General features: G+C 63.2%; 2 protein-coding genes across 3 annotated transcripts in view; one reads left to right on the forward strand and one right to left on the reverse strand.

The window, feature by feature from the left end:
• The window catches only part of LOC107195331, an 11005-nt gene extending 8384 nt beyond the window's left edge, over positions 1-2621 (forward strand). Inside the window, exon 3 of the mRNA XM_015585692.2 lies at positions 229-2621. Coding sequence (XP_015441178.2) covers positions 229-239 — 11 coding nt within the window. The 3' untranslated portion in view covers positions 240-2621. The remainder of the gene's footprint in view (positions 1-228) is intronic.
• Positions 1-25610, reverse strand: part of TCF3 (transcription factor 3) — a 29383-nt gene extending 3773 nt beyond the window's left edge. Inside the window, exons 1-16 of one of the 2 annotated variants that reach the window (XM_025042372.1) lie at positions 25129-25610; positions 22336-22408; positions 10888-10961; positions 10601-10679; positions 8547-8614; positions 7399-7501; positions 6491-6540; positions 5229-5331; positions 4982-5148; positions 4776-4905; positions 4337-4395; positions 4149-4227; positions 3292-3365; positions 2832-2990; positions 2632-2755; positions 1-106 (exon numbers count right to left, since the gene is read on the reverse strand). The exon at positions 1-106 is cut by the window's left edge and continues 305 nt beyond it. In XM_025042372.1, the coding sequence (XP_024898140.1) occupies positions 1-106; positions 2632-2755; positions 2832-2990; positions 3292-3365; positions 4149-4227; positions 4337-4395; positions 4776-4905; positions 4982-5148; positions 5229-5331; positions 6491-6540; positions 7399-7501; positions 8547-8614; positions 10601-10679; positions 10888-10961; positions 22336-22408; positions 25129-25200 (1520 nt within the window). In that variant the 5' untranslated portion in view covers positions 25201-25610. Of the gene's footprint in view, positions 107-2631; positions 2756-2831; positions 2994-3291; positions 3366-4148; positions 4228-4336; positions 4396-4775; positions 4906-4981; positions 5149-5228; positions 5332-6490; positions 6541-7398; positions 7502-8546; positions 8615-10600; positions 10680-10887; positions 10962-22335; positions 22409-25128 lie in introns of both variants that reach the window. The other variant, XM_025042368.1, reaches the window with a different exon arrangement.
• Positions 25611-26023: the final 413 nt, after the last annotated feature.

Here is a 26023-nt window from a genome sequence, read left to right on the forward strand (position 1 = left end):
GGCTCCAGCTCCTTCTTCTCCTCCTCCGAGGTGTCGGCCACCGACGCGTTCTCCTCGTCCTCCTTCTCCTCCCGCTTGATCTCGCCGGCGCCTGAGCGCCCGAGCCCTGCGACAGGCCGGGCGTTAGGGGTGGCCGCGCCTCCGTTGGCGGGAGGGGCAGGGGCCGCTCGCGAAGGAGAGAGGCCCACACCCAGAGCTGCGGCCTAACCCAGAACCCCCGATCGCCAGGACACTGCTGAGACCAGACGACAGGCGGCACTAGAAACCGAGCGCGGCTGGGTCCCCACAGCACATCAAGAACCCTGACAAGTCACTCAGGAAAGGGCAGATGGCCCACAGGGGAACAGGCGGCACCGAGCATCCGCGTCTTGGGCCCGCACGGGCGCACGGAGCTGCAGGAGCGCGTCCCCAAGTTAGGGATGTGCGGACGTGGACCAACGGGAGTCCTTCCCAGCCGCCAAGCCGGCGTTCGAGAGGCCTAGTGTCCTCCGTGCTGCGTGCGTCGCCAAGGGGGGACGCAGCGCCAGTGGCGGGCTGGCACCGCACTGGGAAACGGCCGGGCATGATCTGGGACCCATGGGCACTGAGCGGGCCGGACAGTCCACAACTTGGAGCCACAGCAGAGCAACCCCAAACGTGCGCACCAGGTGACAGGTTCCATAACATTCCGCAAAGCACCCGAGGAAAGCAGAGTGGGAAGCAACCTAACGTCCCAGGTCAGGCCTGGGACCGTCCTCAGTCACCTGCAGTGCAGAGGACCTCACACCTAACGTGAACAAGCAGAAAGGCACAGATAAACGTCGGCAGCAGTCAACAAAATCCAAAAACGACATAAATAAACCACGGCTGCAGAAGTCACGGCTGCGCCGAATCACCACACGGAGTTGGCAAACGCCCCCCAGAAACAGCCCAGGGCTCGTCGGTGGGGACAGCACGGGCAGGATGTGAGAGGGGGGAGGGGCTGTGGACATCCCACCAGGTCTGGGGGGGTGCGTCCTGGGCAGCAGGGCGGGGCTGAACAGCATCCCTGGCCCCGCCCCTTCAACACAACCACAGAGGTCCGGAGATGCGGCCTGGTGCCACCTGGCTGAGATTGAGTATGGAGTGATAAAGTTAAAAAACACAAAAGTACTGACTTTCTTCTAAAAGTCAAGCTGGCTTTGGGGATGCAGGATGGGAGGGTCCCTAGGCAACCATGAGAGCGCCAGCCCTAATGTGGGTCGCACAGTAGCTTCCCAGGGGGCTCAGTACATGAGCCTTGTCAGATACCCACATTGCACTGATGATGGGGTGGGGTGAGTGTAGGGTGCGCTCGGCCACTGCCTGGTGGGGAGTCCCTGACCCCCTCTGGACCTTGGTCTCCCCTGCTGGAGCACGGCAGGCACTAACCGACCCTGGGACGGGCCACGATGAGAACCGGGTCCCCCAGGGAGCACGCGAGCCCTGTCGTGTGCCCGCCTTCCCCTCCGACAAGCTCTGACAAGTGGACAGCTGCCCTGCCCACCAAGGACCTCCTGTCACCAGGCCCAGCACCTTCAAACAGCCGTCACCGCCTCCATCCTGAAGGAAAACCCTCCACCACATGCCCTCCTGCTCCCTGGACCGTAATGCCCCAGCCCTCCAACGACGCTGTCCCTGCCCGACCCCTCTGACCCCGTCCACACCTGCAAGTCCTGTGGACTCTGCCTTCAGCACACCCAAGGCCCACCCACTGCACCTCGGCTGGCCCCCGCATCCCTCCTGGACCAGAACAGTTCTGTCCCCAAGATCCCTGGCCATCGTCCTATCTTCCCTGCAGCAACCACCAGAGGGCACCTGCGAGTACATGGGCCAGTCTGAGTCTCACCTGCACAGCCCGTCCTCCCCAGAGCCACTGGGGGCGCCAAGGAGCGCCCCAGTCAGGTTCTGTCCCGCCTCTGCCCCTAGCCCTCCAGGCAAAAGCCCAAGCCCCTTGCACCCTTGAGGCCCTGTATGACCTGCCCTGTCCCCTCTGCCCTCACCTCCCTCTGCCTCTGTTCAGTCTGTTCCAGCAGCACCAGGCAGACCTGCCCCAGAGCCTTTGCATGGGCCCCCCCGCAGTGGCTCTGCTCCCACCGCCTCGCCACCCCCACCTTTTCAACCACGCTTCCCCTGCAGCCCTGTCCTCACTTCCTCTTGCACACCTGTTCCCCCTGAGGGGGGTGCTTCACCTACCAGATTCCATCTCATTTCCCAAAGCTAGAAAGGCATCAGGAACACCCTGGCACTGAATCCATGCCTGCTGGGTGAGCTCAGGTCCCCACACGGTGGGACGAGTGGACGAAAAGCCAGAGACCCCTAGGGCTGCCGGCCTCTCCGGGACTCCAGGTGCCTCTCAGGGTGACCCCGTGTGGGATCCGGGGCACCCACCCACAGGGCTCCCAGATCAGGCTGTGACGGCCTCGACTGCAGGTGGGGGTGGAATGCCACAGGCCCTGGCTGGCCGCCCTCAGTCCCCAAGGGCCCCACACCCCGTCACCCCCATTTTCCAGAGGACGAAGACCACTCAGAAAGGAGCGGCACGCAGTGGCTGGGCCCCACAGGAGAAGCCCGGGCACAGGTGACGCCAGCCGAGGTGCTGCCACCCCGCCCAGGCACGACGCCGAGACTTACCGCTGTAGGAGTCGGGCGGCCGCGAGAGATCAGGGAGGACGCTGGGCTGGCCGGGGAGGGCCACGTGGCCGTGCAGGAGGCTGCCGCTGCCCGCAAGGCTATCCTCCGAGTGGCTGCCCCCAACCTGTGGACCGGGGGCAGGCTGTCAGGGCCGGCCCAGCTTCCTCCCCTCGCCGCCCCCGCCCCTGCCCAGCACGCACCAGGCCGTCGTGCCGCCCGCCCAGCGGCATAACAGGGCTGGCGAAACTGGAGGCCAGCGTCCCGTGGCTGGGCAGCAGCCCATGCACGTCGCCTGCAGTGCCCACGGCGTGGCTGCGCAGCACGTGGATGGCCTCGTCCAGGTGGTCCTCCATCTTGTTCTGCTGTGCGGGCAGGGGACGAGGGTGAGGGGCTGGGCCGCTGGGACCCTGCCTAGCCCCAGTGGCCCTGCACCGGCCACAGAGCCGCACGGGGTGCACTGGACCCCATTCCCAACAAACTGGCTGCTGACTCTGTTCTTGTGGAAGATGCGTCTGCCCTACCGCGGCTCTACAGCTCTGTGATGGCGCCCAATGCCAAAGCCACATGAAACGTGGCCACGGCAGACATGCTGAGCTGCCCCACAGGCCACACGCCCTCTGCCCTGTCCACACACCCTCCCCAGCCATGCAGGAAGCTCACCAGGCTGTGGAGACCCCCGTCGTAGCTGGGCGATAAGGCACCAGGGGCTCCTGCTCGGGGCCACTGTGACGTCCCTGGAAAGGATAGGAGACTTGAGTGGGGGCCCCTGGAGCAGCCTGACCTGCAGGCGGGGGAGGGGCTCGGAAGCGGCGGTGCAGAGCGGCCTGTGGCACACGGGCTGGCCACATGGGGGCGCCCACACGCAGGGAGCTGCAGGCCTGAGCTAGCCAGGTCACGTGGGGGGCACATCTCCCAGCCTCTTCCCCACCCCACAGGGATGGGGGCTCAGGGGTGCCCGGTGGGCACCCTAGAGGCCGGCTCCCCCAATCCTGACGCATCTGCCGGAACCCAGAGAAGCGCTTAGCCGTGGGGAGCTCCACGCAGGCCTTCCCAAAAACTCTGCTCGGCCCTCGCCCTTGGCTGACCCCCAGGAGCCTCCTTGCGGGGCACGGGAAGGTCCGGCGCCCTTGGCAGAGACAGCACGAAGCACACAGCCAGTGCTTAACTAACGTCTGTGGGGTGTTCACACACCAACACGTGAATGGTTTGGGGTCCCAGCAGGAGCCTGCTTTAGCTCCAGCGCCCCTCCCTGGCCTCGCTGGGTCCCCTCTGCCCCTCACCCACACACAGCACGACGGCTGGGTCCTGCCTCCCAGCCCTGGCCCACGCTGAGGCTGAAACCCTGGCTGAGAGACTGACCCCTCCAGGAAGACTTCCAGAGAACCCACAGAAACACAAACTCCAAGGCAGACGGTGCATCCAGCTCCCCGACCTGGTGCAGCTGCCTCCTCCCTGCCCGCCCCAGGCTAGAGGCCCTGGACACAGCCCCCCGCCCCAGCGCCCGCCCTGGCACAGACCTGCCAGGCCCTGTGGGGAGCCCACGGGGGTCGAGGGGCTGGAGGAGAAGTTATTGCTCGAGTGATCCGGGGAATAGATCTGCGACAGGAACGAGAAGAGACAGGGCCACCGGGCGGCCTCTCAGGGGCTGGCCTCTCGGTCGCCAGCCCAGCCACCCCTCCACATCCCCATCCACGCCGAGCCTCACCGAGGCCAGTGCCTTCCCTAGGGCGTCCCCAGAACTGCCGGCCGTGGTCCCTCGGGAGCCTGTGGATGGACAGGTGAGCCAGCCTGGTGGTGTGGCTCTCCCAGCGCCGAGGCTGGGCTCGGATGCCCAAGCAGGCAGGCGCCCCGCTCACGCTCAGCCCCCAGTATGGTGGCCCGGTCCGGCCCTGGGCAGCCCCTGGCTTGGGCCTGGCTTCTGCCTGATGTTCGCCACCCACCTCCACAGAAGGTCTGGGGACAGGCCGGCCACGAGACCTGGGGTCAGCAATTCCCTGAACCTCACCTTCCGCGGATATAAAGTAGGGAACCCATTCCCCGCTAACCCATTTTAAGACACCTGTGACGGAGCAGGGCAGAGCGGGCCGGGAGACCGGGGCGGAGGGTGCATTAACAGGGCTGCGCCCAGCCAGGTGGGGGCATACCCATGAGGCTGTCGGCCCCGCTGACGGGGGGTGTGTGGCCAGTGACGCTGCCGTAGGTGGCTGGGGGTGCCGGGAAGGAGGACGCGGCCGGGAGCCCCCCGTTCACGTCCGAGCCGTGCAGCTGGAAGCCCTGCAGTGGGAGGTAACCAGGGTTCAGATGCGTGCTGCCCACGGGTGCCCCCACCCTGTGCCACCCCGGGACCTACCATGCGCTCGTGCTGGTGCAGGCCGCTGAACCCGCCGCTGGCGCCGCCCACGGAGCTGCCGCTGCCCGCGGGGAGGGGTAGGGGGGATGAGCCCCCACCCAGCACAGGCCCAAAGCCGGTCTGGCCAGTGGGGCTCCAGAGCTCAGCTGAAGGGTGCAGGCTGCCATCTGCTGAAGGGGGAACAGTGAGTGGAAGGGCAGGGGGACCCAGGCACTGTCCCAGCCATTTGGGGCGTGTCCCCACACACCTGCCATGTAGAAGGGGGCTGAGTAGACGCTGCTGGGGGTCTTCGCAGAAGGATAGGGGGCAGCGTCCCTGCTGAAGTCGTCACCTGAGCTGGGAGAGTACACCTGTGGGCAGGCAGGTGAGCACGGTCAGGCAGGAGGTGCCAGGAGAAGCCAGACTAACTTACCCTCGACCCTCTGCCAGCTCATGCCCAGTCCCGCCCTCCCGCTGGAAAGCCGTCTACCCCGCAAGCCACTTTCCACCTGCCCAGAATCCCTTTCCCTCCTGAATCCAGCAAACTCCTATGGACCCCTCGAAGCCCAGTGTGACGCCCCGGCCCTAACCGCACAGACCCAGGGGCCTTGGAGGAAGGGCCCTGGGCCGACCTTCCACGCGGCCTGCTCCGGGTCAGGGGACACAAAGAGCTCCTGGGACCAGTGCCAACTCCGACTGGCTGGCACTGCCGGGAGCTGAGGGGTGGGTCTGGGGGACGTGCTGGGACCGGCTGGTCACGTCTGTCTCAGCGCTAGAGCAGGCAGTGTGAGTGCCAGTGGGATGGGGTGGGCCCAGGGCGCTGTGGGCTCCGGGAAACAGGTCGGGGTTCAGGTGAGGAGAATGGGGTGTGGACATCACTGTAAACTACACCAGGAACTGAATTTTAAGACCGTTGGAGCCTGACCGCACCTCTAACGCAAACCCCGAGCCTGGCGTGGCCAGGGCCAGCCTGCAGGACTCTGCCCGCCCCGTGGGCCCGGGGGTCCTGGAGGCTGGCGTGGGAGCCAGGAGGAGCAAACAGGCAAACTGCCTTTCCCCATGAGTAAACCAAGGATGCTGCTGGGCCTGGCACCCGGCCAACCTCCAGGCAGCAGGTTAGGGACACAGGGTGGCTGAACCCGGGTGGACAGGGCGGGGGCCGTCTGAACTGGTCCCCAGGGCGCCCCTGCCTGCTCCCACTCCCGAACCCCGACCCACACCCCTTCTAAAGCACCACAGGACTCGACTGTCTCAAAGCGGGAGGGGTGGAACTGCACTCCAGGAGGGGCCCCCTCGACTCCCTAGAGCCAGTTTCCGATCAGACCGAGGCCGTGGGCAGCAGTCGGCCGCCTGGCCAGTCCAGCTGGGGGTTTGGCTCAGGGCCCGGAGGCACTGCCACACTCAGGAGGCCACGTGTTCCTGGTGGCGGCAGCATGGCAGCCCAGTGGCCCCACGACGCGCTGTGCGGTCTGCGGGGGCGGGGGGGCGCCCCCAGCCTGGAGGGCATGGCAGGCACGCCCCACAACTCACCGAGGACGGGAGACCTGGCGGCACCTTCCGGACCTTCTTGGGCTGCGTGTCTGTTAGGACGAGGGGAGTGAGCCACCGCTGTCCAGCCCGACCGCCCCCCCACCCAGCCACGGGACGCTCACAGCCTGGGGTCACGGCCATCACTGGGGGTCAGGGAGAGAACTCTGTGCCTTGGACAGGACGCCCTCGAACTTCCCTCTCAGTAAAACTGGTACACGAGGGCTCAGTCCCCGTTCAGGAATGGTGGCATCCGCGGGGGAGGGAAAGGCACTCGAGGTGGCCCCCGCTCCAAAGCCCCCGCTGCCCCTTGCCCCGCCCGTCCTCACTCAGACCCGACTCGCACGGCTGCTTCCGCTGGCCCCGCAGATGGCAGCCGCGATGCACAGCGGGGAGGCCCGGGGGGACCCAGGCACCACCGCCTCCCGGTCCTGGCCTGACCGGAACCTGGGGTCCTGCTCTCGGGCCATCGTGAACCCCAGCCCTCACGTATGGGGGGGGCCTCTGCTGTCTAAGACGGCCCCATCGCATGCGGCCGCAGCACTGGCTCACGTCCCTGAGCACCCAGGCCAGGCTGTGACGATCCCTTCTGGGCCAGCTATGTTCAGCCACGGCACTGCCGCGGGTTCTGCGGTAATGAACCCACGTACGTGGAACAAAGAGTCTGCACAGGGACACGCCTGACACACGGCACGTGTCGATGGGGTGGGGCAGGACCGCTACTACGGTGCTGGGTGGGGGCTGTGCCCATCCTGGCTCCCCGGCCGCAGAGCCCAGGCCAGCCAGGCCCGGGGGCGCAGCATAGCCCGGCCCCCTGCTCACAAGGCTGCTGCCCGCGGCCCCCGGCTCACCCAGGCTGCTGCCCATGGCCCCCCGCTCACCCAGGCTGCTGCCCACAGCCCCCCACTCACCTAGGCTGCTGTCCGCGGCTCTCCGCCGGGCGTGGGGGTAGGCGTAATACTGTGCCCCACCCTTGACACCTGAGGGGGCCAGCTCGCTGGGCAGGAAGCCGGCCTGGGGAGGGAGCAAGAGGAGGTCATTGCCAGGGGCCGGCATCCAGCCCCAGCCTGGCTGGCTGAGAAATAACAGTGCCCGTACTGGGGACGTTTCTCTCCCGACACCTGTTACCAGTGGACCATACGCTGCAGCATCACTCATGAGAAAAACCGCTGTCAGCAGCCTGGAGAGGCACCTGTCCCAGGATACGGAACGTGCGAGCACATGCGTCTCGTCTGGGGTGCCCTGAAAGCTGCTGGTTTGGGTTTGGATACGTGTTTTTGCTTTTTAAGATACACGTTTCACTTTACGTCATTCACAAATAGCTTTCTTCCCGTGGAAACACGAGTGACTGGGGTCCCAGGCCCCACGAAGGGCTGTTCTACCCTCGTCTTCCACATCCGCAAAATGGGCACAGCAGCGTGGGGCGTGCCAGGGACTGACGGGGGCCCCAGGAGCTTTGGCCGTGGCACAGGGCCTGGCACCGCTCGGTGCTCAGCAGGCTTGCGGAGCACAGGTGGCGTCACCCAGACGAGGTCTGGCCTCACCTGTGATGCAGGGCCGTGGGAGGGGACCGGAATGAACCCCTCGGGCGTGGGTGTGGAGGACACCGGGGGGCCAGCAAAGGAGGCCACGGGGACCACAGTGGCCCTGCAGTGCCCCGTCCGCCTCACGATGGGGGCCAGAGTCACGCCACGCTGGGGGCCATGGGGCGGGGCTGCACAGCAGCCGGGCTGGCCTCCCTCTGCCTGGCTGCACTGCCCCTCCCAGCAGTGCGCGGCAGCCTCCAGGTTGGGAGGCATGGCCTCCTCCGTCCCTGTCCCCCATCCACTCCTGGCCAGCTTCAGCTGCTGCCGGAGAAGGGACGCGTACACAGCTCAACCAGGAGGCTTCCGCAGATCAGGGAACCACTGCACCCCATTCACAATTTTAAAAAGGGCGGGGCGGGAAATGGCAGAATGGTGACTGCAGCCCTCGTGGGACACCCCCACCCCGTTCTCTGCGCTCTGCAGACTGCTGGGCGCCGACACCCGCCACGCCCCCGCCGCAGACAAGGCCTCACCTGGGTCAAACCGCCAACCCCTGAGTCTCTGCCGAAGGCGGTGTACGCGCTCCGCTCGCCGCCCTTGCCTGGAGAAGAGAAAAGGGTCACTGGGTGCCGACCCTGTGAGGACACGTCCTGGCGCCTGGCACGCGCCCACACCGCGGCGCCCGTGGGTGCACCACCGGGAGCGGCGCAGAGGCCTGTGGACAAGCGGGCTCCATCCGCCACCCTGACAGCCCGTGGGGGCACAGCACCGAGCTCAGCCCCAACGCCCTCCCCGAGTCTCCTCCGTCCGAGGATGTTCAGTGTCAGCTCCCCAGGGCGCCAGGCTCTCAGGGACGGCCCGGGGAAGGGGCTGGAGGCTGCGAGGCTCAGGGCCCGGGCCGGCCCCACCCAGCGGTGAGCTCGCGAAGTGGCACGATGTCCGTGGGAAGCTGAGTCCAGTGACTCGGTGAGAGAGGCACCCGAGTGCTGCGGCAGGCGGTGCCCGTGGCTGTGTGGACGGCTCACTGCTGCAGACACCTGGATCCAGCCCGGCCTGAAGCAGGCACCCGGGGCCCATCAGAGGCCAAGCCACCGAGTCCGGCTCTGGCTCAGGCTGGGCGGGAACCTCAGGAAAAGCGAGGAAGCAGGACCCCGTTGACTACGCTGAGTCGTTCCGCGACAGTGGGAAAATACCGTGTTTTCCTCATTTTAAAAGCACCACGTTCCCATTATATCCCCAAAGTGAACGCTGCTGCGGGGGGGAGAGCCCCCACAGGGAACGGACAAACCAAGGCCGAGAGGCTGGAGGGGACTGGCCCCCCTCCGGTGAGTGACCGGGGGTGACGCCAACACTTCCTTCCTCCCACGCGGGTGGATGTGGGGGCGAAGCTGGCCCGGGCTCCGGGCTCCGCCTGGGGAAGCAGCTCCCCCCACCCCCGCCCAGGCAGACCGCCAGCCTTGCCCACAAGGTAGGGGCCACGGTCCAGGGCCTGTGTCGGGGGCTTCACCTGGGCATTGACCCTCACATGGGGGCACGAGGACGAACAGCAGAGAATGAGACCGCCAGGCTCTGGCAGGGAGCCAGATGGGCCCTGGCCGGCGGCCACCAGCCCCCCAGCCCAGTCACGACTGAGAGGAGGCCCAGGGAGCCCCCACCCCGCAGGCTCGGCCCGGGCGCCGCCTGCTCTGGGCTCCTTGGCCACGGGGCGAAGTGGACGAGGCCCGGCGTGGGAACGGCCCTGGCCAGGAAGGCGGGGCGGAGGGGAACAGCTGCAGGTGCAGAGGCCACCCCGGGCCGCGCGGGCCTCACTTCCCGGTCTGGGGAGCGGGAGACTCCGCCACATAGTGGGCGCTGCCCTGCGCCCCAACCTCCTCCCGGGCCGTCCCTGCCCGTCCAGCCCTAGTAGGCAGCCAGCCCTGGGCCCAGCAAGGGACACATGACCTGTAGGGTCCGGTAGGTGCTGTCCTCTCAGGGTTCAGCTTCCGGACTCAGTTTCTCCCTCCGGTCAGTCCCGCCCAGGGGTCCCACAGTCCCCACGCCTGCTCCCCCAGCAGCTGCCTCAGCCTAAACACTGCTAACGGCGACACCCCTACGAGCCACTCTGCCCGTCTCTCAAGTGCAGGGCCACCCAGGCTCTGGGGTGAGAGCGGCCATCCCCCACCCACGCCCCAGACACACCGTGTTGTCACCTAGGGGCCCCCAGGCCCTCCCCACCACAGAGCCCCACTGAGCCCTTAAAAAAAACTGCTGAGCCTGCCTACCCGTGAAACAGGGGTGCAGGCCTCACTCCTGCTGCACAGAGGGGTGTGCAGGCAGCCATGCCCATGGGCAGGGAAACTGAGGCTCAGGGGACGGCCTCGCCAGGGCCCGGTGGTGGGTGTGGGGCTCGGCCTGCTGGGGGCTGGTTCTCATGGTCAGTGGGCTGCAATTGCCACCAAGTCACAGGGTGCCCGAGTCCACCTCCTGCAGGGGACCTGGCCGTGTCCACCGGCACCCTCCACTCCGGTGAACAACCGAAAGCGCTGAGCGCACTGCCCACACCCCAGGGACCCGTGTGGGCATGGGGGCCGCGCCCCGCGACACTCACCTCCAAGCCCAGGTCCCAGGAACGGGGACGAAGAGAGGCTGCCGTGGGACTCCCCAGAGTGGGCGCCTTCAACGTAGGTCTGCGGAGACGAGGCGGGGGTGAGGGGTGAGGGCCCCAGGCCCGGGGGGCAGGCAGGCCAGCCAGTGCCCAAGGCAGGTCTCCAGCCCATGGCCCTGGCCCAGAGGCCCTGCGAGCCGGCCAGGCGTCCAACTTCCCCAAGCCTCCGATTCGCCCCCGCCCCCCAGGGAAGGGAAACGCAGGGTTGCGGGCCACACAGGACTGCTCACCCGGCCAGGGTCGAAGGAGGGGCTGTTTTGGTCCGCGGGGCCCCAGGAGCCCGAGCCGGGCCGCTCCGCCAGACCTGTGGGGGAGAGCGCGCGTCACCTCACCCCGCCCAGCCACAAACCTGCGCCGTCCTCATGCTCGGCCCCTCGACAGCGTCTGGGCCCCTCCGCACTGATGCCGCCGCCACTGGAGTGGCACGGACAGCCTGGCACGACTTCCAGGTCTACGGCTCAAACAACCCCGCCGGCTGCCACGTTGGCCACCTCCTGCCTGTCTACCTGACCCCTGCGCCCCACGCCCGCCCAGGAAGCCCCAGCCCCCGCCAGCCGGGTCCCGACCACATGGCCGTCTGTGCCAGGCGGTGTCCCTGACCTGGGAGGCTGGCTCACGAGGGCCCCGGCAAGCGGCGATGAGCAGTCAGCTCTAATTTCGGGGACGTGAGCGACACCCCCGCGCCCGGCCCTGCCCATTCGGGATGCGGCACTGTCCCTTTGTTGAAACGAAGGCAGCAGCCGACAGTGACTACCTACCAGGCGCAAGCTGGTGGCCCTTCCAAGCTGGAACCCAAGTCCAGTCAGGCCAAACCAGGACCCCTGCCACCTGCCTGCAGGGCTGGGAGGCCAGAGGCTGACGTGTGGCTGGGTTACCCAGAGTGAGCAGAGGACTTGGTCTCCAGGGTCGAGGGGAAGGGCCTGGGGCCCCTCACCCCCCAACACACTCTCCCAGGCACCAGGCACAACCCGGGACTCGGAACCCTCCTGCGGGGTGTGCAGCCTGTGCCTGCAGCCCTCCTGCCAGAGGCCACAGAGCAGGCGGCCAGAGGGCGCACAGGGGAGCAGCCCCAGCCCCGCCCCCCGTGCCTCACTCTCCCCTCTGTAAACACGGTTATTAACAGGTCCCACTTGGCAGAACTGGGGCTGTCCAGGGCCGACTCTGAGCCCAAAGGCTCCCCAAGCCGGGCTGAGGGTGGAGGGGACACAGGGTGGAGGGGACAGCCGGACCGGCACGAACCGCTGTCACGCACCCGCAGACCCCACACGCTGGTGGCCCTCCCATCCCGCACCCTGCCTCCCGCCCTCCCCTGCTGGGCTGCACCAGAAGCTTCCTTCACGTTGCACCCTTCTATTCTGGTGCCTTTGTGTTAATCGTTCCCCCCAGAGAATTGGTGTTTAATTGCTGTCTAATTTGCATAATTGTGCATATTAATCTCCTAGCCTGATGAATATTCATACATCTCATTTAGATTTTGTTTTCTAATCAAAAATTTCCAGTGTGATTACGGTGGGGGGCTGGAGGGTTGCCTTGGTGGCTGGGGGACCCGACGGGGGGCTCCTGTGTTCTCCAGGAATCCATCTGGCATTTGCTGCCAGGTTTAGGGTGCCTGTACCCCAAGATCCTGGATCCTCGCTTGGTCTTCTAGGAAGAGAGCTGCCGGTGAGGCGAGGGTGACCTTGGGGAAAGTGCCAGCCCCCGCAGAGCCAGTTTTCCCGTGCACGCCTGCCTGACGTCTCCCCACCTGGAGCAGCGCCCCGCACCTGAGGGCTGGCCAGGGGCGAGGGCGACTCCCAGACCTAGGGGCTCCGGCCCCAAGTTCCAGCAGAGGCAACTGGGTGCTGCTCTTCCCTTGTTGGAAAGTACCCGTCACCCAGCCCCGATTCCCCTGCTGGAAAAGACAAAAATAGGGATGGCCCCGCACCCACCACTCCAATTAATAGTTATTAAACCCCCCCACTGATTAATTATGCATTTTAATAACCTGGCCATGAATATTCATAACGCGTCCCTTGTTCATGTTCTAATTAAAAAGTACTAATAGAATAAGACGTTGCTGTCGCTGTGTGATTTTTTCACGATTTCTCTTTTCCTAAATGCTGGAGATGGAGGGCTGGCGGGGGGTGCCCGGGATAAATCTTCCCGCGCCCATCCGGCCCGGCTGCCTTGGTGACAGGGAGCTGTGGGAGCCATGGACTGGGGGGCGGGGGGGGCCCGGGGCGCTGCCCATGCCCAGTGCTTTAGTTCCCGCTCCAGTTGGCTGGGGGTGACGAAGCCGCCTACCCACCCAGGCTGCTGCGAGGGTGACAAGGACCACTGCCGAGCAGGTGGCCCAGTGGGCACCCGGCCGGGCTACCTCACCACGTGACTGAGGGCTGGTCCTTGCCTGATGAACTGGGGCGGGGGACTCTGAAAGGCCCCCAGGAGACACTGGCTGGGGCTGAGGGGCCCTTGTCCTGAGCTGAATTTCTCGAGGACGGGGTCAAACCACAGCCTTCGGACAGAGGCCGGCGCTCCCTGCTTTTGTAAAGTTCTTTCCCATGGGCACGCCCACTCGTCCCGCCCTGTCCTATCCAGAGAGGCTTCAGCTGCACCAGCAGAGTGGAGGCCGCCAGGCCTCCTTTGGAGAAAGTCAGCCGACCCTGGTGTGGGGGGAGTGTCCAGGAGCCAGACGATCTGTGCGAAGCAGCCAACTGTCAGAGTCGATTCTGACTCCCGTGTGGGACAGGTAAACCTAGTGGTCACGAGGTCCCACCCCAAACCTGTGCCGGTACGACTAGGCAGGCTTCAGCCCAGCCTGGGGCCTGCATCCCGCAGCCCAGCTCTGTAAGGGCCCCTGCCGCAGAGGCAGCCCCCTCCCCTTCCCTCACCACACGGCTCACCCCACGCGGCCTCTGGTTACAGACCCACAGCCTGGGACAAGCCACACCCCTGCGGCAGTGTCCCCCGGGGTTCTCCACCCACACTCCACCCCAAGCAGTCCAATGGAGCTTTCGGAAGCAAAATCTGGACCTCCCCCCTCCCTCCCTCCAACACACAGCGGACTCCCGCCCCGTCCAGCTCTGCCTGGTGGTCCCCGCATCTGCATGCGGGTCACCTCCCAACCCCAGATCCTCTGCGTGAGCCCAGTGCTGCCTGCACAGGACCGACGCCCTCAAACCGCCTCCACGTTTATTTTCCACGTCTTCGTCGCAGCCACAAGTACCTTAACCTGCCTCTGCCGATCCCAACATCTGTCTCTGTCCCGCAGGCAGCCACACGCGGCTGCTAAAAACTTCAACCCTGCGTGATTTTAACGAATGCAAATTCAGATCGTCCTGTGTGGGTAGTGGCCGCAGTGCTGGACAACGTAGGCCCAAGAGATAACAACTAAAATGATACCAACTGTAACAAATAACCACCGTGGACCTCGGTCACCCCAAGACAAACTAACAGCGCCAAGAGCAGCTGATCGGCCGAGCGCTCCATGACAGCTCACCACCCAGGGGCTGATGCACCCCCAGCCTGCCAGCTCTCCCCTAGCTTTTCCCTTAAAACTAAAACCCCCAAGACACCAGACGGTGGCTGTTGGGCCGCCCAGCCCAGGTCTGGTCCTGCGGCACCTAGGCTCTCACGGGTGGGGGGCGGGGAGCGTGAGACCGATCCCAGTGTGAGTTGGGGGGCGGCCCTCCACTGGAGGAGTCTCTCCTTGTAACCTCTTCGGGCAAGTTTTTAATTCTGCGTCACTTCAGATTTGGAGGGAAGCCGCAGGGAGCCTGCCAGGAGGCCCTCAAATCCCAGATCCGCTCCCGTGTGCATCTGCCCCTTCCCCCCGCCCCGTTTGTAACGCCTTCTGCCCCAACGGGTGGCGGCAGGAAGGTGGGCATCAGAGGCCACACCGCACGCTTTCTAAGAGCATGGGACCCCCAACTGGGACTCCACTCCCACCCTCTCCCAAACCCCCAGTGTGGCAATCCCCTAGTGGGCAGAGCCGGCCCTCAGACAAGAGACCCCACAAACACGGAATCGTTCACAGAGAAACGGGTCCCCGAGGGGCAGAAGCTGCCCCACCGTGCAAATTTCAGATCTGTGACTGAAATAACAGAAAGATCCCCTCCTGCTCCAGTCTCAACTGGGACCCGTGCGTTGCCCACGTGTGGGGACAGGAAAATCTGCACCACCCTCCCGCAAATACGAGCTCAGAGACAAACCCGCACCCTCTCTGCGGGAAAAAGACCCAAGAGGGGCCACACGCACAGCACAGGAGACGGACCGAGCTCGTGACACACGGAGCTCAGGACATGGACCGAGCGAGTGCGTGGGTTCAGGACAGGCCCCGGGACACAGCACGTCTCAGACAGCAGCCACCACGTGCCCCAAGGGAGCTACAGAGCACGTGGGCGGAAAAACGAGGTTTAAGACACATTTCAGAGAAAGCAGAAAAACTCAGAAACATTCACACTACGAATTCACAGACTTTCAAAGCGGCATCGGAGGCGGCGAACGTGGAATGAACGGTGCAGAAGAGATCAACGCGGAGGAAGGAAAGTCCTGGACGTGAAGGAAGAAAGAGATTCTGCGAAGGTGGACGCGAAAGCCCAGTGTCGGGGAGCCGGCACCTCTGCAGGTCCCAGGGACGCCCCAGACTGGAGACCGACAACCGAGCAACCGCCCGCGAGCCGCAGGCTCAGGGCTCTGCAGCAAGCCCCAGACGGACGGGGAAGCGGACGGGCTTTCACTGCGCGTCACCCTGGAGCGTGGCGAGCAACGGGGCACAGGGCGGGGTGAGCAGAGGGACAGCAGAAGACTTCCATGTGCCCGACTGCCACGTGCGAGGACAGCGCCACCAGGTCCCTGCTGGAAACCAGCCCTGGATGAAACGCTCCAGACTGGGAGGGGTCGAACGCAGAGCTGCGAGTCAGGAGGGACGATGGGTGTGAGCAGGGTGACCCCGCGTCGCCCCAAAGCAAAGCTGCTGTCACATCAAGAACGAGACCCGGAACCCACGGGCGCCATGCTGCTCCGAGCACGCCTCCTGGTTTCTCTCACGGAACCGGTGCCAAGGCTGCTCATGTCCCCACCTGACTGACGGGACCTGGGGCGCCGAGCGGCCTGGCCACTTGTTTGCACCTCGCGATAACGGCGGAGCCGACTGGAGCCGACGCAGTAACGACGGGCGATTCCCAGCAGGACACAAATGTATCCAACTGCCAATGAAAGGGAACGAGGTTTCGTCAAAGTGCAGTTGATTTTCACCAAGCCCGGGAGGCTCACCCCTCCCTGTTCCCGCGGGAGAAGTGGCGTGTGGCTCTGCTCGTGGTGTTGGAAGAGCCAGATCGGGAGGGTTCAGCACATCCTTTGGCCACGAACACCCCCACCGGGGAGCCGCGAACCAGCGCGGACCTCCAGACCCAACTTCAGAAGACCCGCGACCGCGACCCGGGACTTGAGTGTGTGCAGCAGCCTCACGGTAAACAAGACACCCTCGGAGGACGTCCTGGGACAAACAACTCAAGGAGATGAGAGCGAACCAGAGGCACAACGCGCTGGAGGCCAGGGACGCTGAGGAGGGCTCCCGACACTCCCAGACAAGCTGCAAATCAAGGCCAGCGGTCACCGGAAGGGGGCGGGGCTTCTCGCTGGGGACAGGCTCCGCCCACAAAGCCAGTGCCCAGGGCCAGCCCTCGATGTTCAGCGGGCTGAAAAGCTGACTGCAGCAGGCAGGTACAGAGACCTCGCAGGTCCATGGCCAGCTGTCCAAATAAGTGCCTAGGCACGACGCAAAGTGGCCCCGTCGGAGAGCGCAGAGTGACCCACATCACTGGGACAGGGCGGCAGCAGCCACGCAGGAAGCTGGGACCCCCACTGGCGATGTGAACGGAAACGTTTATTTAACGGTCAAGCATCTCAGGCGACGAGGACGACCGACCCACACCGCCGACACCGATGGGGAGGCCGGATGGACGCTGCATGTGACGGACACGTGCTGCACAGCCTGCGACCGGACAGGGCGGGGAAACGGCACAAAGAGAACCCCGGTGGGCGACAGGCAGCTGGCGGACAGGCACGGACGCGACGACGGGGAGGCCACCGAGCCGAGAACGAAGGACCCAGGCGGCAAAGCAGGCAGCTTCGGGACGGAGACGCGGACGCGCCCTCCTGACACGGCAGGTGGCCCCATGCGACGCCAGCCGCTGTCCAGTGTGCCTGGACCGGTGCTTTTTCCTGAGAAAACGCCCAAGCTGATGAGAGACGCGGACGGGCCCTCGACAGGCTGACCGTCATGTCGTGTGGGGAACGAGGCGGCTCCAGGTGCACGTGGCTGAGGAAGGGTCCCTGGGCACATGGAGGGCCAGGGTCCCACTTGTGGGAGACTGTCCCCAAGGCAGCTGTTCTCTCCCGGAGCATGACGGGAACACAGGCAAACGCGAACCAAGGACGCGGACCCTGCACAAAGTTCAGGAAGCGCTCGGGGTGACAAAAACCATTCGCAGATGACATCATGACACGGGGAGGAAGACCAGGGGCTGATCTGAGCCGCTGGCTGGGGACGGTCACACAGGACTGGAAGGAAACGCCCAGCGCGATCGACACAGACCCAGCTCGCACCAATGGCCAGCGTCAGGCTCACTCCTGTGGACAGGCCCAAGGGCACGGGCTGTGTCTCTACAAACACAGGGGACAGGGGAGTGGCTGACCTGGAAAACGGAACCCAGGGGAAAATGCCAGTCACTAAGGGACGGCAGGAGGCGACCAGGTGGGAAATGTAACGAAAAAGATCTCGAACTACAGCTCGGAAAACCCTCGAATACCCCCTCGAATACCAAGAAATGATCGTCACTTGAAAAGCCAAACAAACTTACATGGAGAAGACATTTGGTTCTTGCAATGGAAAAATGTAGTACTACAAGAAACAAAAGGTTCTTCCCAAACTTATCTACGAATTTAGCATAATAGCAAAATCCCAACAAGTTCTTTTGGGGGGGTGGGGGAAAGAGAAGAAAAGAGACATGACCTAATTATTCTAAAGATCATGGAAAAGAATCAGTATCTCTGAAAACACGGGGGGGAAAACCTGAAAAAGAACAATTGACGGAGAACTATAAAAACACTATGAAGTTACAAAAACTAACACTGGATAGTACTAGTAACAGACACTAAAGTTAAAAAATTAGAATTTGTGGTAATTGTAATTTAGAAAATGCTGTAAGGCATTTCCAACCATCAAGGTTTCTGAATTTGTTCTAGAACTTCCTAACTTAAACGCTTAATCCATTTTTGTTCATTCTACTTGTTCTAACGAAAACATTGAAGGCTACGATTCTTTCCCAAGTACAGCTTTAGCTGTACCTCATAGTTTTAATGTGTTTACATTTCTGATTTCTGTTTATTCTCTCTTGGCCGTTACAATAACCTTTTTTATTTACTTGTTTATTTTTTAGGCGAAGCAACTCTTGGTTGATCTCACAGATTGGAAGAGCCTTGTCAGCTTACAATCCCTTATTTTTAATTTTTTTACACCTACAGCACCTGGTCTTCCTAGGTGGTCTCCCATCCAAGTACTAACCAGGTTAGCTTCCAAGATCAGACGGGATCGGGCTTGTTCACAGTGGCATGGCCGTAGACTGTCTTGGCCGTTTGAATACCCTCTTTAATTCAAGAGGTGGGCAGGAAAACGTTCTGGTATTTCTAAGCGGCCAGGCTTTTTCTTTCTACGTTTTGGTATTTTACTTCTTGATCTACCGCATTGTTCTCAAAAAACGTGGTTTATACTTCGGTCTTCTATGTCAGAGATTTTCATTGTGCCCAGTAACTGGTCCATTTTTATAAAAGGACACAGCCTTTAAAAGATAAGTGCTTCCAACCTGAGGACACCTCAGAAGCACCTGGAGGCTCTCACAGGCCCCGCCCCAGCCTTTTCATCCAGGGTGCAGTGGCACGCGCGTCCTGACACGCGCATCCTGAGCAGCCCCAGGCGAGCTGGCTGTGTGTGCTTGGCCAGGATGGCTCTGTTAGCTCAGCCTCAAGTACCACTAAGGTTCCTCCCTCCCACTTATTTTTCGTGCCTTCGCTCCGCCACGGACAGTGAAAACATGGCCTTCCCATCTCCCAGCATCTTTCCCAAATAGTCCTCAACCGGAAGTAACAAGGAGCAGGTGTTCATGGCTGTCTCATCGGCACCGCAGAATGGACTCTGCCATCTGATTCCTAAGGACTTTTCTAGAATGGCAGCAAGGATAGAACACCAGAAATGCAAAAGACTTGACAACTAAGAATTCAGTCCGGAAACCACTAGAGCAAATGAAAAACCTCCATCAGTAAAACAGTTGAAAAGTTAGGAAAAAAGCTTCAACACGAAACAAAAGATGAGCATCCTTCCTGGACAAAGGGCTCTTGCAAATCAGTAAGAGCCACGTGCAGTAGGGGTGAGGACACCTAGGCGAGGCGGTGCCGGGCGGCTGGCCGAGACGGTCACACGGCTCTGAGTGTCAGCTTCCGCCATGACACCGCCACCTACTCCGCCGACCTGGGAGGACGCGAGACCCACGATGCGATCCAGGCTGAGTGCCCGGCACGCGGCGCTCGAGAAACGGTGACCTAAGTCACTGCGGCTCAGTGTTACGTTCCCACGGACAAAAAGTTCATTGGCAGGCAAAAAAAGGAGCCAGCCACTGAAGTGGCCAGCAGCCCTGCTGGACCTCCAGGGAGTCACGCCGAGTGGAAAATGCCAGAGTCTGAAGGTCCCCAAGTGCAGCAGCCTCGTTGTGGCAAACGTGGCGAGGAAGAATGGCAGGCCAGCGGTCCCCAGGTGTGGAGGGGGGGATATGACGGGGGAGCAGGGGGGGAGACTATAGGGCGTGGGAACAGCAATGTACCTCAACTGAGCCGGTGGCTTAATGGCACCACACGGGGGACAACTCTGCAGAGGACGACACACGCGCGCTGCTGAGCCTGAGTGGACTTGTGCGCCGTGCCACAGTCACCTTCCCAGCCCCGCGTCACGTGCCATGCACGCGGGCTGTTTGCTGGGGGACGCTGGGGGGGGACACGCAGGACCTCCCTACGTATTTCTTCGCAACTTCCGGCGAATCTACGACCTCAGAGTAAGTTAGCTGACGCTAAAAAGTTGACCAACTACAAAGAACAGGGGGGAGGAACTCGAGAGAGTATCGGGAAATTCACTGAAAAGGCCTCAGACCGCCCGCCGGCTTTTGTTATCAATGAAATAAACGCCCACTGAACTGACATGCTCCTATTCACCCACTGAGGGGACATTTAACGAGACCCGGTGCTGGCGGAGGGGTGGGGACACCCCGGGGACAGTCTCACGATGTACACACGTCCACGGCCAGCAGTTCCCTGTCCAGCGACCTGCCCAGAGGACAGCTGCACACGCCTGTGCTGGCCCAGGGTCCTCATGTGCAGTCGCCTGCCCTAAGTGTTAGTTTCCCTGGGGCGTGTTGTTTACACGCCGTGGAGAATTCACAAGCAGGAGAGACGCCGCGTAGGCTCCACAGTGAGCCTTCTCTGATGCCTTGCATGGCCTCGAACCCCCGCAGCATGCGACAGAGGGGCTCCGCTTCTCCCAGAGAACAGCCAGCAAGCCTCCGCCTGGCACTGGCTGTTCCTCAACGCCTGACACCGATTCTTAAGGACAGAGATGGCCCCCCAGGCAGCCGCCCGCAGACCCCAACACACCACTGGGCTCCTATTCCCGCCCCCTCAGAGACGCTGCCTTTCTGACAGAACGTGCCCTTTGGGACGCATTTAGGAGAAGCAAACTGACTTCAAGTGACACTAGGAAAACGCCGGACGAGGCCGTCCAAGCAGCGAGGGGGAGAAGGTGCCTGAGGGGCCCACTCATATCTGCAAACTCTTGGCAAATGGTGGTCTCCCCCTTAAGCTGACCTGGTATACGTGGAAATGGGGTGACCACTTATGATGAGTGGGGAGAGAGGTAGACAAGACCCTCCCCATCCAAAGTGGTCAGGGCGGGGCCAGAAGCGCCGGAAACCACGGAAACCAACCGCGGACACTGGCAGGGTGACACTCAGCCTGCGCCTGTTGTCTGGGCGAAGCCGGGCGCGGGGTGTCCTGGAAGGGACCCTTCCCCTGGGCCACAGCATGGGCCATCGAGTGCTGCTGGCCTTCTGAGTGGACATCAAACTAGTGAAGACAAGACAGGGAAGTGCCTTGGGGTGGGCGGAGGGCGCAGCTGTGCCACCTCCTCCAGGAAGCCCCCAGGGCCTGACCCTCCGCCGGAGGCAGGGAAGTGGCAGCACCCCGGCTCCCAGGGGGCTGTTCCTGGGGGGAGGGGGCGAGGGAATTTCCACAGCTCAGGAGGGCTCCGGTCAGCCCTGCAGCTACTTCCTCAGGCAGAGAGGAAGGCCAGCAAAGGACGACATGACGGCCCTCCCCCAATGGGGGGATGAGTACAATCCACCCCCCAGAACCCCCTCCTCCTGTAGCTGGAGCTCATCAGACACCCCAGCAGAATTTGCAGGCTGCTCCGAGACAGAAGCTTCCGTCTAAGATCCCAGAGCCACAGGACACAGCCCAGACCTGAGACCCCAGAAAGACACCCCCACCCAGTACCCAAGGCGCTGGACACGGAGGCAGCGGCCTCGCCAAAGACTCCCCCGCACCCCTCCAACAGATAGTGACAAACTCCCACCCTTCCAACAGCCGGGGGACACCCCCCAATGCTCTTAGCGCCTCTCCGTCCTGCAGAGCCCATCCTCCACGTGCTCAGGCCCTGCACAACGCGCCCCCCCAATTCATTCTGCTCCACCCCCCCCGTCACCCCCCATGCCTCTGACACGCCGGGCACCAACTTGCCCCAGGGCCTTTGCACGTGCCATGTCCCCGGCCTTAAGATGCCCCCGCCTCCCGTCTCTGCTCAGACACCTCCTGGAAGGCCAGCCCCGTGCCCCTGGCTCAGCGGCAGCGCCCTCCCCACCGCTCTGCTGTCTGACCCCTGCTGTGGGCTCTCCAGGACGTCCCACCTGTCCTCCCATGGCTATGACACCCGCACTCGGTGCTGGGCAAGGTGATTGCCTCATCCAGGTTTGCCTGGACATGTCCAGCCTGAATGACCCAAATCCCGGAGCCCACAAACTGCTCGGGCCCTCACTAAGTGGATGGCCGGTGAGGCCCATGCTGGGTCCTGCGCACAGGAGGCGCCCGAGACACGCCGGACCACGGCCGGCCGGCAGCTGTGCCTCTCCATGTCACCCCTTCTGGGCCTCAGTCTTCCCCTTGGGGATGGACTAGAGACTTAGGACCCCAATGGGGCCAAGAGGACCGCAGAGGCTCAAGTCCCTGCCCTACATGGGCCTCCACGGGAGTGACAGAGACCCTCCTCGCCCCTAGGCCAGGAGCCCAATGCAAGATGGCAGGGGACCATGCTGACCTCTGGGCTCGCCCGTTACAGTCATCGTAGGGCGTGCGACCCTGACAGCAGCTGGTTCTCGGGGTTCTTTCAGGCTTTCCGCCCCCCACCCCACACACGAGTACACCTCAGACCCTCAACCCGCACTCCAGCTGCTGGACCTGGGTGCTCAACCCCCAGCACCTCTCCTCGGTACCCTGTCCAAGAGCCTGTGTCCAGCTCCCTCCAGCTCCAGCGCTGCACCCCACCCCTACTCTGCCCTCCAACTTTTCTTGCCAATTCGCAGCCCCCCGGCTGCGGAACCTACCTGAACCTCCGAACTGGGCTCCGGCCAGAGAGGTGGGCCGGCTCTTCCCGTTGGCCACCGGCAGGGGGAACATCTGTAGGGACGGAGAGAGAGAGGTGAGCGGGGTAAGGGCACACCCCGGGGTCCCGCCCCATCAAAGACCTCAGGCAGGACAAGGCCCTGGCCAAACCCCCTGACAACACAGTCTACACTGATGGGAGCACAGCAGGTTAAACACCCCATGTGGGTGTTTAATTCCTCTGCTCAGAAGTGATACAATGTTTTAAGTCTCAGCTTAAGAGTGGGAGATCGTTTACACCCCACAAAGAGCAAAGCCTGGCCAGCAGCCCCAGCCATGCGCTGACCTCTCCCAGCTAGCCCGGAGGCCCTTCCTGCGTGTGCCCTGACCCTGGGTGGCCAGGATATGGGGAAGACAGCCAGGCTCCGCCGCAGGCACAGAGGGAGTGACTTGGGTCCCGTGTCCCCCACGTGTCAGGGTTCAGCGTGCTGCCTGGGCGGCCCTCACTGCACCCCGGCCGTGGAGGCCTGCCTGTCACAAGGGGAAACTGAGGCTCAGAGAGATGAGAAGCTGGAGAGACGAACCCCCATGGCTGATTGGTGGTTCTCCTGCGTGTCGCCCCCCGCTCCAAACCCACGGTGTCAAGTCCCTGAAGGTCGGACACCCTGGCGGAGTTAACAAGAAAGCTAGCATCCATCCACCCCTCGCCACACGACACAACGCACGTCCCTGCCCCAAGGAGCTGAGTTTGGGTTCTGTGTGAGGCCTGAATGATTAACAGTGGCCAGAATCAGAGCCGGGGGCTCACTGGGGAGTGGCCAACGGCCCTGAAAACCTTCCCCAGCCAGGAGGTGGGGGCACACAGGTGTCACGTGTGAGATGCTCGTGCGGGCTCCGTTAGTCCTACTGGGGAAACTGAGATCTGCTCTGGGGGAGGGGCTGGCCTCAGCTGGGACCGGAACCAACCAGACTCCAGGCTGGCGATCAGCAGCCAAGCCCTTGGGGCTTGTCTTTGTTTTGTCCCCCAGGCTGCCAGGAGCTCTGACACAGCTCTTGCTGCAGGGGCACTGAGCTGTGTCCTGTGGGTGCCGCAGGCCTCGTCGTCAGCCCAGAGAAGCCACCTGCACCCCGGAGGCTTGGTGTTCTCCTCTTTGAGATGGACATGGGGCTCTGGCCACCTGGGGTGACAAACCCCGGCACGCAGGGGTGTCTCGGGCGCCTGGGGCCTCTGTGCACGCGCCGGGCTCCGGGGTCGCCAGCCTGCAAACGCCACCCAGCGCGCCTCGCCCACCTGGGCCCAGGGGGCTCGGAGGTGGGACGGAGCAGCTGTTTCTGAACGAACTGCGCCTGCTGCCCCTCCCGCTTCTGAGAACCCGGCCCAGGACGCGCTTCCCCTTGAGTTTGTTTCAGACTGAAAACGAGGTGTTTCCAAGAACAAATTAACTCAGTTTCTCTGGGGCGGGGGACTACGGAGGGAAGGGAGGGGACACGAGTTGAAACAGCGACTGGGGGAGGGGGGCGCCTCTGCACCCCAGACTCGGCCTGGCCTCTCTCCTGTTGTATGGGGGGAGAATGAAAGCCCAGCTCTGCACTTCGCGGGAAGACACCAGGATCTGCCCCCCTCGGCCTCAGTCTCCCCACCTGTGAAATGGGATTCTGGTCTCGAGCTGGACCGGGCGACAGGCAGACCCTCCAGACAGAAGGGGAGGTGGACGAGTGGCTTGGTGGCTTCAGGACAGTGGAAGCGAAGGGCCCCCACCCCCGGCCGGGCTGTTCCGGCCCAGTAGTCTGTGACTTGTCAGTTTAACAAAAAACAACCGAGCTGCGCCCCTGGTTACTCAGCCGGGGCTTAAAAATACCAGCGTGGCCCTTCCGGAGCCGCAGCCCGTGGCCGTGCTTTCCGCAAAGTGGCTGGCGTTTCAGTTTGGGGACCTGTTTTCGATAGAACTCGGTCATGGCCTGGGCCTTGTGCCGAGCGAGGATTAAACTCAGATCGAAAGCACCACCCCCAACCTTCTTCAAACCAAAATGGTGCCGGGGAGGGGGAAGGGGGTGACTTAGGGAGCTGTCTGCCCTGGGTTCCAGCCTCCCCTGACACCCATGACGGGCTGCCGAGGGGCACCCCAGCTCCCGTACCCCAGGGAGCTGTGCTCTGGCTTCCGGCCCACGAGCCCATCTGAGCCACGTGGCCTCTGGAAGCCCGCCGGAGGTGCAGGGACCACCGCCCCCCCGACAGTAACGACTGCGGTGACGGCTGAGCGCGGGCCAGGTCCCCACACTCCTCGTAAGGTCTCCTGTCGCCAGACTGCACTGCCTACCGTGTGGCCAAATATTTAAAAAATGGAGCTGTCACCGTCTGTACCCTCTGCCCAATCACTGGGGGGTCCCCACACAAGCCAGTCGAGCGCTGAGCACCCCATTTTCCATTCACGATGTAGCAAATAACCCTCACCACATCCACTTTACAGATCGAAGAGACACTGTGCCACAGTCAAGCGGCCTCTGCTCTTTGGGCCTTGGTCTCCTCATCTGTAAAGGGGTTGGCGGGACCCATTTCTGTGCCCGAGCAAACGCCTAGGTGGCAGGTGCTTTTCGAAGCTGAGAGCCCCGATGCTACACAAAGTCTGCCTGCCCGTCAGAGGGCACCCCAATTCTCCCAGCCCCGCCCGGCGGCCCCTCAGTCTAAACAGATGTGAGGCCTGGCTGTTGGAGGTGCTTCGATGGGTGCTTCTCTCCCAGAAACCCTGGGGGTACGGGGGGAGTGGGGGGGTGGGAAGTAGGTGGGCCCAGCTTACCATGCTGAAGTCCAGGAGGTCGCTGAGCTCCTTGTCTGTGCCCACAGGTGCCATCCTCTGCGGCTGGTTCATTCTCCAGCTGCGACCGTGGGCTCTGGGGCCAGGGTGGGTACCTCAGGCCTGGAGACGGCCCTGCGTGGTTGGCCAGGGTGTGGGACACAGGGAGGGGCACAGACACACGCACACACACGGAGAAATAGGGGGAGAGAAGGGATTTGAGTGTGGCCAAGGTGGACAGCTGGGGAGGAGGGGAGCTGTTCCGAAAAGCCCCCTAACTGCCCTGAGGGTCTGGGGTCCACCGGAGCTCCACCCTGCAGCCAGGGATCCAGGATTCCGCCCCTGGAAGGACCCCTCCCTGAGCCCTGGGGGAGTTTGAACAATAAGGCGGGGAGAGCGCTAATATAGACTTCCTAAGTCCCTCTGCGACCACCAGAGACTCAAGTTGCAAATTTTGAGCTGGAAGCAGAGCCGGAGCAATCCGCTCCCCGCCGCCTGGCCAGCACCCGCCCCTCTCCCGCCACATCTCCCATTTCCAACCACCCAAGGCTTCCCCGGCCCCGCCCCCGGGAAGGGGGAGGAGCGACCCAGACCCCGCCCCGAGGAAATTTAGTGACCCCCCCCAGCAGCTGTCACAGCACATTGACCCCCCCCGCCATCTCCCATTTCCAACCACCCAAGGCTTCCCCGGCCCCGCCCCCGGGAAGGGGGAGGAGCGACCCAGACCCCGCCCCGAGGAAATTTAGTGACCCCCCCCAGCAGCTGTCACAGCACATTGAAGGCTGGGTCGCCCCCTAATTCAAAGCGAAAGAAATTCTCAAGAAGGCAAAGCCCCCTGCCCGCTTCACGACTGAGTGAGGGGCGAACGCGCAGGGACCGACCCTCGAAGGTCCTCCCC

Source organism: Pteropus alecto, unplaced genomic scaffold, assembly GCF_000325575.1.
Source record: "Pteropus alecto unplaced genomic scaffold, ASM32557v1 scaffold30, whole genome shotgun sequence".
Classification (NCBI taxonomy): Eukaryota; Metazoa; Chordata; class Mammalia; order Chiroptera; family Pteropodidae; genus Pteropus; species Pteropus alecto.